The sequence below is a fragment of the Macrobrachium nipponense genome, chromosome 5 (genome assembly GCF_015104395.2).
Source record: "Macrobrachium nipponense isolate FS-2020 chromosome 5, ASM1510439v2, whole genome shotgun sequence".
Taxonomy (NCBI): Eukaryota; Metazoa; Arthropoda; class Malacostraca; order Decapoda; family Palaemonidae; genus Macrobrachium; species Macrobrachium nipponense.
In genome coordinates, this window is record NC_061107.1 from 78,506,136 (window position 1) to 78,516,923 (window position 10,788).

Sequence of the window (10,788 nt, forward strand, 5' to 3'; positions counted from 1 at the left end):
GCAATTACCACTTTACGTATTTGGTTAATGAATATATTTTTCTGCTAATAATTTTTGTTAACTTCCTCTAGACTGTGACTACATATACGTATCTTTGTGTGACAATACATCACCTTTCAAGAGTTCTGTTAGGGGACAAAGCCATTACTAAATTAATTTAAATTTTTTTTTTTTTTATTTGAGGTGGACTTCATTATATTATATGTATACTTTATGTTTTATATATTTATATTATTATATATATATATATATATATATATATATATATATATAATAGATATATAAATATATATATCATAGAGTAAATAGATATATATGATAGATCGATATATTTATATAGAGGATAGTATATAATATATATATAGATATATAGAGTATAGTATATATATAGATATAGATATTCATATTAAATAATATATTATATATATATATATATCGTAATTATATATATAGTATTATAATATGATATATATATATATATATATATATATATATATAGAGATATATAGATATATATATATATATATATAGTATATATATAGATAAAAGCATTTATTATATATATTTATATATAGTTATATATATAGAGTATATTTATTATAGATATATTATATTTATATATAGATATATATCGATAGACTATATATAGTTTATATATATATTAATTATATGATTTATTATTATTATATATACTGATATATATATATATATATAGAGATATATCTATATATATATATATAGATATATATATATATATATATAGATATATATATTTTATATATATATAGATATATATATATATAATATAGGATATATATTTTATATATATATAAAATATATTTATATAATATATATATATATAGATATATATATATATATATATATAAGATATATATATATAAGATATATAAGATATATAGATATATATATATATATATATTCTATATATTATCTATGATTATAATATTTAATTATATTTAAGCAATATTATTTATATATATTAAATAAATTATATTTAATTTAGATATCTATGATATATATAATAAATATATATATATAGATTATATTTATAAAATAAGGGATATATATATTAGGATATTATTTATATTATGATTATAAGATATATATATTTATATATATATTAATAGAATTTATATGGTATATATACTATATATATATATATAATGTATATATATATATATAGTATATATAGAACTATATATTCAGCTAGATAGATAGATTAATATTATATAGAATAGATATATAGAAAAAAAAATTTATATATTTATTATAGATATATATAATATCAAATATTAATATATAAAAATATTATTAAATTATTATATATAATAATATAGATATTATTAATTATAGTGATATATATATATATAATAAGAATCTAGGATCTATTATCTATCTATATATATCTAGATATATCTATATCTATATATATATATATTTATTAATATATTATAGATATTTAATATATATATCTTATTTTTTATATATATATATATAGATATATATAATATATATTTATAATATAATATATATATTAATAATAATTTATATATATATAAGCTATAAATATTTAGATGATATAGATAGATATCTAATATATATATATATATATATCTATATATCTAGATATATATTTTATTTTATATATATATATCTATATAATAGATATCTATATATATACTATATAGATAGATATATATATATATATATATATATATATATATATATATATCTTATATATATATATATCATATTATATATATATATATATATATATATATATATATATATATATATTAATTTATATACTCAGGCAGTCCCCAGTTATCGGCGGACTCGGTTAATGGTGATCCGGTTTTATGGCACTTGAAAATCAGGGATTTATAGTACCATAACACGCCAAGTTCTGGTTATCGGCACATAAGGTGCCAATAATGGAGTTATGGTGTCATAACATACCTAAATGAGGCCCCATTAACTGGATATTTGCGTCATAAGTGCCATAAATCACCAAGTTTCGGTAATGGCAATTTTCACTTATCTGCATCCTGCCGAGAATGGAACCTCCGACGATAACCGCAGACTGCCTGTATGTATATATGTGTGTATATATATATTATATATTATATATATATATATATATATATATATATATATATATATATATATATATATATATAGGTAGATAGCTACTTAGATACTTTCCTAAACGAACTATGGCTCCAGAGAGAGAAAATAACACCACACATGTGTTCACTGCCCCATCCATATTTTAATTGTTGAATTGGGAATGAATCCCAATTTTAACCTCTTCATACACTTACACAGGAGGCTCAGCACACTGTGTCAAACCCTTACTCACACTGCATATTTCTGTCTTGTATCCATTCTCACACTTCCTTTGGTAGTATAACTCTTTCATACTATCTAGCTAGCCTTTCCAGGGGTTTTTTCCTCCTTCCTTCTAATACTTCTGAATTATACACTCTTTTCACCAACCTGCTGTGCTGTATTCTTTTCACATGACCAAACCATTTTAAAACAATTTGATCCATTCTTATGTATTCTAATCTTTTTGCCACCTTTCCTAAATATCACCAGATTTCTCACAAATGTATCTTACACCACATGGATTGCACTAAAATACAATCACAGCAGTTTCAACCTTTTCTCATTCATTCACATTTAACATCCCAGATTCACTCTCATAAAGGATAGTCGGCTCAACAATCAATTCATAAAATCCCCCTTTGGCTGATTCTGCGCTTACCCTGTTCTGGGATTTGCTCTCTCTCTCATCGTAACATCGTCTTTCATATTTTCTCCAAAATACTTCAATGAATCATTACATAGCCGTATTATTTTTTAGATTTTCTTCACTTTCAATCACCCTCATAACCTTATTCTTGCTCATATTTACTCTCAAGTTTCTTGCCCTACATTTCTTGCTATCCCAAATCGCACTTACTATCAGCAAACACCTGCCTTTGCACACTATTCATGATTCATCTTCTTATCCCACAACTTTATTACTACATGTACAGTCCTTTCTCTTGACTTCTTATCTCATTTCATTCACAAAGATATTTGAACATCCCCAGAAACACCTTTACACCAGACCAGTCAGTCTCCACCCACATAGTACTTCATAACACATGTTTCTGTTCATCTCGAGAAGTTATCTATACCATACATGTACATTCTCAACACCATCCACATTGCATCTCTACTAAATCTACCTAAGGCTTTTTCTAAGTCATTGTATGCCACACAACTTTTTCTATTTACTACTTAATTTTCAAACTTCTCATATAACAATTCATAACAAAATCTAGAACTACATACACTTTCATCTTTGTCTCTTCTTACACTATTCTTCCCCTGTCACTCTCTCTGTCATCTGTTTTACTCTCTTAATCAGATAAACTTAGTAATATAGTATTTATAGTCAATTCCATGTCCTTTAACTTTATGCTATGAAACTCTTATTCCCCTAGCACATTCTTTTAGGACTTTGCCTCATTCATATATACTTTACACTATCATCATTATTTCAGTGCATATTATTTGTAAATTTATCAACTCCAGGTATCTTTCCATTAGCCTCTTGCAGCTGTATACTACAGTAACCTTCTTCACTAATGGCAGTTAGCACTGCCCTTCTTCTATCATCCACAGCATTTACGGCATTCAGAACTTCAGGGGACCCACAAGCCAGTCTGCACCCCAATCTTTGGTAACCTAGTGGTTGTCATTTAGCACTACCCTTCTTCTATCTTCCACAGCATAGCATCAACTTCAGTCAGCTTCTCCTCATTTGCAAAATACACACACACACACACACACAGAGTCATTATAACAGCATATGCAGCTATATACTAACCCTCTTCACTAATGTCATTTAGCACAGCCCTTCGCCTATCCTCCACAACATAACATCAACTTCAGACAGCATCTCTCCATTTGCACCTCCTATTCATGCACACACACACACACACACACACACACACACACACACACACACACACACACACACACACACACACACACACACACTCTCTCTCTCTCTCTTACTTACTTACTTACGTACTTGTTATTACCACAAAACAAAACTCTTTTTGTAGGTAGCTGAAAAAGTGTCTTGATTGTAAAAGATAAGTTTTAAGGAATATTCAGCATGCTTATTCTTTTGGCCATACAGTTTTATGTGGTAAAGCATCAAAAGTTGAGGAGACCATGTATGAGTGATTTCATATTTGTTTTTTCTTCTGTGTTATGTACAAGAAAAATATAATTTAATTTGTGGCAATATGCAATTAATATTACCGAAAATACAGTATTAGTCCACTATCACAGGACTATTATGCCTGTCAATCCATTTTCTTAAGAAATATGTTACAGCGAACAAGGAAAAATATATAAGGTCAGTTTATCATAGCTTCGTTTTGAAAGGCACGAGTTTCCCAAAAGATGGTTTGATCATGTTCCAGTTCACAATTTATTGGATAATTTATTTAGTTGCATGTTACTGTAAAGCTCGACAGAGAGAAGATAGCACAATTCTGTATAACACACCATCTGATTGTTTATAAGTGTAAATTTAATGTATGTAATTAATTTTTATGGTAAGTTAATTATCCAATATAGTTGATGCAATGGTTCATGGTCGTGTATCACTGACAGCTGTGATTTATGATTTTCTTCTGTCTTCTGCAGCATCTCCATTACCATCGCCTATGAAAAGCCCTGCTCGGTCGCCAATGATCCAGAGCCCTGCAGCAGTTGCTCTGTATGACTTTGAGCCCGAAAACCCTGGTGAATTAGCATTCAGTGTAAGTAACACTTAAATACGTATGTCTTATTTTACATTTTACCTATAATACATATATATATATATATATATGTATGTATGTATACTATACACACACACACACACACATACACACAGTGGTGGTTACAGAACAATGAGTGGGTGAGACACAGTTCTGGAAATAGATTATTCCAGTTACACTTAACACATAAAAAACCTGTCAGTAATGCTAGTTTATCCTTGTGGAGGGAGATTTTAACTTTGACTTTGAAAACTAAGGGTATTCTATCCCCAATTTAATTCATGAAAAGAACAATGAGTCATTCAGTTTATATGACAAGAAACACACAAGTGAATTGTAGCAGGAGCTTTGGAGATATACTGGGAGGGGGGAGAAAAGGGTATGGAAATAAGAAGTTTTAGTCTTCTGGCACTCAGAAGTCAATTCACACACATACTGTGTTATCTTCCACATTGAACAGACATTACAATGAAAGGCGGTGTTGATTGGTCCTTCTTCAACAACTGAATGGGGTGCTTCTACCCCTTTTTACCAGTGACTTCAGAAATAAGAAGTAAATATGTCTCCTTCCTAGAGAGATCAAGCGCACCTGTTAACTGCCCAATTTTTCCCACCACTGTGGAGGCTTGGCCGATGCTGGAAGGGCTCTGCCATCCCTTAGGAAAACACCTGGCTGGAAAGGGTTCCGAGACCAGTCAATAGCTCCAGGCAAGATTAGAATTATAAGTCACCTCTGTAACAAGGGGTCATAGAGGTTAACTAACATTTGGATGTCCTTATCAACCTGACTCACAAATACTACCAGAGTTGTCTGTTTGCTACAAACCCTTCTCAAAAATTCATCTTGTAGGGTGGTTTGTAGTCCCCTCCCTGGGCCCTGGTCTAACTATCCTATATACAGGAATTCCTTCCTTATAAGTGCCTTTAATAGAAGTGGTGGTGGCAGTACAGTAGTACTGTATAGGTCCAGAGTTACTGATGTTTTATGTAGGAAATCCTGTTGATGAGGTTAAACTCCAGCTGTAAAGAAAAGGCAAACAAAGCTAAACCAACAGCAAATGGGAAGTGATAAATGTCATAATGCCAAGAGTGCTTGATGACCTTCATTGCCTGGCATGTGGTTACCATTATCTCAGAGAAAGTTACCAGGAGACAACAAAGAGAAACATACATCAATGTGCCCTTTTGCAGAAACACCATCTTTAATGAAGATTCTTAAATCAGTAAATTCTCCAAAATCAAAGAACAGACAAAGCAAGGAAGCTATGAAAATCTAGCTAAAGGGAAAAATGATTGTACAATCATAACATGAATTTTAAAGAAGTGCAGGCAGTTTGTATGCCAAGACACTATGGTAAGAAGTGTGACTACACATCAGAAGGAAGTGTACGTAGTAGAATGTAATTTATCTAACATTTGTCACAGTACAACGGCCTCCGGGATGTATCCATAAAATTCAGTGTAGTAAATAATATAACAGGAACTAAAAGGGATAAGGGTAAATCACAAAAATTGCAAAACCTGTCAGTGATTAAAAAATATAAGGGTAAGGTGAGTGGTGCTAGTAACAGTTTTGGAGTGCTCACAAAATGCCAAACCAGTTATTAATCTGCATTTATAATTCTATCCTGTGGTCTTTTAGGTTTTGATATGATCTTCCTAGACTTCTAGTTTCCAGATGGAGACTGTGATTTAATTATTTTCATATTCTTAAGATGTGTCACAAAGTATACAGTTTTATTGCATACCACTTTTTCTTTTTCAGGAGGGTGATACCATTAATCTTACCCAGAGGATTGATGAGAATTGGTTTGAAGGATCTTTGAACGGAAAGTCAGGAATGTTCCCTGTATCATATGTGAATGTGACTAATCCTTTACCTTAAGTTATAAAATGTACTCCTACTTTACCCTAACCCATGGGCGCTTGCTGTTACACCAGAATTTGATATTAAGGAATTAATCAAGATTAAGTATACAGTAATACAGTATACATGTGTATGTAACATCTATAAGCAGATACTACAGAAAACTAACTGCCAGAATTTCAGTTACCAGCACTTTCATATTTATTCATGCATCATCAGGGACATGAGACATATTTGTGCTCCAACGACGCATGAATATATGTGAAAGCGCTTGCTACTGAAATTCTGCCTGTTATTTTCCTGTGGTAGTCACTTATACAAAAATCATATACATCTTGTGATTTTTTAGTATGTGTACATATGTATGAATGTGTACTGTTTATAATGTATACTTGAAATATTATTATGGATGTCATGAGAAAATTTCCAGTCTAAGTTAATAGAAAACTTTGAAAGCATCAATATAGAAATGATGGTTAGTTTAAGAGTATTTCTTAGTATCTCTAAGGAAGTTTAGTGTTAAGCAATATTTTTGACCTAGAAATCTATCAAGAGAAATGTACCAAGTTACTCAATTTTAATTGCTGTAGTGTCGCTACTATATACAGTGACATTAGCTTTTTGCCTCATTACACAGTTTTGCAGGCAATCTTAGATGTGTATGCAATAGCTTTGATGTATTTCAGTTGAAATAATCACTGAGCATCAGGCAACAGGGTCCTTTATTTTCAAGGTTAACTATAACCCTGTTGTAAATTATACTAGTATGTATTTTAATACTACTATATAGTATTTAAAAGACTGTAAATGTAATATGGAAAGTTTTCACAGTTATGTTTTTCCATCAAATGATGACAGCCCCTATTAGTATATCTTGCAATATTTATATCATTCTTTGCAAAGTAAAAATGTCTATAAACTGGTACAATATTGCATTCTTTAATGAAGCAATGTGTGAACACTACCAAAGGACGTTGCAGTCCCACTATGTGGGGTGATCAGCGTACCATATCACATAATTTTTGAGACATTGATTTCTAGATGCTACAACTCCCCTTTCATGATTGCTGCTGCAGGCATTCAGATACTCTTCTTATTTGATGCTCTTGTATTATGATAAATTGTTTGAAATTTACTTGTGCAGTCAAGGCTAATTTGAAAAGAAGACAGATATAACCAGTTTGATGCATAGATAACAGTCTTGTCACATGAAAACAATTAGCATTATTTGCATTTCAGAAAGCTTATTTGTGAAAGTAGAATAAACTTTTAACAGATTTCCTGCTCCCATGGGTTTTGGTAGGTAAGTATGGTACCGTAATGAATGAGCAAAGGTTCTATAAGAATTATTTCTTTCAGAATAACACCTTATATCTATAATGTTTCATTGAAGCAGAGTTTGGGAAACTGAGAGTAACTAAATCTCTTTGAGGCGTAAATGAAATTTATAATCATTGCTGAGCATGAAAAGATGAATTTCATTTCAATGAAGTTTTGGTTATTCAAGATTCCAGCAGTTTTTCAAAGATTGTGATTAAATTTTAACAATTTAGCTACAGGTAATTTTCAATGTAGATTTTTAAATAATGATAATTGACCAGTAACAGGAACATATTATTATTTATTGGGTATATAAAAGAAAGATGAAACGTAAAAATATTAGCCACCTGTCAAGAGATTATTAGTGAGCATGGCAGTTGCAGATACCTCAGCAAACCCTCAGTCTTATTGAGGTTCCATGCTGTTTACTGCTGTTGGTCACTATGTAGAAGCTGCTCCTCAATAATTCACAAATTTGTACGTTAAAAACATTACATAAAAAACAAGATATGTTATCTGCAGATAAATGATTTACTTCAGTGGCTACAAGTTATAAGAGACTATACTAGTCGTAAAATGAGCAATTTGATAGGCATAGTCTTATCATAAGTTTACCAAATTACAACTACTGCAGATAACAGTAAAGCAATTACACTTTCTTCTGTAAGCACTTGTTTGAAGTGAACTTGTCAACAATGATGGTGATAACATCAGTGTTATTCTCAAATCCTAGTGTCTTTAAAAGTCAGCCAATTGTTGTATCTGTAATATTGTGATGTTTTAAGTGTCTCAGATGTTAAGTGATGGATTTGGAAGTTCTGTTAAAGTCTGGAATGAGTGAATTTATAAAACTTATATTTGCTGAGTGAATGTACAGAAGAGAATTTTGTTCCAAAATGTGGTGTGTGTTTTTAATCATGGTTATATTTATGTCCATTTTGCCAACATTTTTGTAATGCTATGCTGTACCTTTACAGGTACTCAGACATTTAGCAAATTCATGTAAGTCATCTTTAGCTCTATTGTCATAAGAGTTCATTTAAGTCATCTATAGCTATATTAAGTCAGTTAAAAAGAGTAGCCAATCATTCAATTTATTTATTTGGGGCTCTCATCTGTTGTAGTGGAAGACACAAAAACAGAAGAGAAGTCTCTGTGGGTAATTTAATTTCATTCCAGGTTGGAATATGTTAGGAACTAAACATTTTTATCATGTCTGTTTTATGATGTGTAGAATTTTTGAATGTTTGTCAATTGATCTGTGCTTGTGATTACATTTACAGTAATTGATAAATATGTTATACCATATAAAAAGTTTAAATGAGAATTTTAAAGCTAGATTAAAAGAAGAAAGGTCATTAATAAAATAGCTTAAAATTTTAGCTGTAAAATTTTATGAATTCTAGTTTTAACTGGAGTTAAGTTGTACATAATTCAATTTTCTCTGCCTATTTATTTTTCAAACAAGGCTATTATATGTGTTCTTGTAAATAGACAAAAATTAGATGTGCTAGTTTAGCAAGTTAATATTGACAACTTCTTGTACCCAAGAGAAAATGATTAACCTTCAAGTCCTTCCTCTTGTACCTAGTGGTATTGGGTTGACATGTTGATACTTAAGTTTTTAATTTGAGCAGAGTACAAGTGTCCCTATTTTTATTATTTCAATATGTACCAAAAATACCAGTGCTGATATTCTCATGAGAGGTAATGAAGCTTGTAGGAAGACTGATGTTTTGTTTAAGCCTCTTTTTTTAAATTTATTAGTATAAATTATATTGGGAGTCATTGATCCCAGTTTGAATGCCCAAAAGAACCAATAAATGGCAGCTGTTTAAAAATCCTGATGATTATTTATTGGCATTACCGTTAAAAATATCTTGAAATTATGGATAATGTATTTAGAGGATTCATGAAAATGTTAAATGTAAGTCAGTGTTGTGAAGTTTTGCAAGTGATATTTTTTTTATGCTACTGTTCTTAATTCTATTTACTTTTGTAGTGAAGACCTGTTGGTGAAATCTAAAAATGCTGTGAATATTCTGTAATCAAAATGTTCCTCTCCTTATAGTCAACTATCTGGAATACTAAGCATATACAACTTTATATTCCTTTTAAACTTCAGAAATATTTCATGTCTTGGGCTTATCTGTTAAATCCTGGCACTTGAGTAGATATGCTGAGCCTACTCTTACACTGAATTGTAATCACTAATATTTAACTTGGAATGAAAAAACATACACCGGGAAGTGGTCATTGAGGTATATAAACATTATTATTGGGAATGGTATCAAAATCACCTACCAGTTTTGAAGGCATGAAAATAAATTTACCTATTTTATGTTGAGGGTTGTTAGACGGATATGTAAAATCTTGTGGAAGTGTGCAGGGGGACAAAACATAAATTTGAATGCTACTTCAATGCTGTGCAAGATTCCCTCCACCATTACATAGATATTACATACCCCAATGATTATCTACATAACACAAAGTATAGATAAAAAAATACTTGCTATGGCACACATTCGTGTCTAATATCATTAGTCACATACTAAGCGTGACATGCGCTTGCTGTCTCTGGTCTCATATCTGTAGCTGTCTCCTTTCTTACTCATAACTCTCTGCCTTGATGTATGTAACTGTACCCCTATCATTGTTAATATCTTTTAGTGCTATTGAAACTTCTGTAACTAATGTCTGTACATGTGAAATAAACGTTGATGATATGCATAATTGTTTGATTAAAAA

The 10,788-nt window shown here is 30.3% G+C and overlaps 1 protein-coding gene across 9 annotated transcripts in view; it reads left to right on the top strand.

The window, feature by feature from the left end:
* LOC135215440 (endophilin-A-like) overlaps positions 1–10,773 on the top strand; it is a 610,297-nt gene extending 599,524 nt beyond the window's left edge. For all 9 annotated transcript variants that reach the window (XM_064250095.1, XM_064250096.1, XM_064250098.1 and 6 more), the window contains 2 exons: positions 4,738–4,853; positions 6,619–10,773. In XM_064250095.1, the coding sequence (XP_064106165.1) occupies positions 4,738–4,853; positions 6,619–6,738 (236 nt within the window). In that variant the 3' untranslated portion in view covers positions 6,739–10,773. The remainder of the gene's footprint in view (positions 1–4,737; positions 4,854–6,618) is intronic.
* Positions 10,774–10,788: the final 15 nt, after the last annotated feature.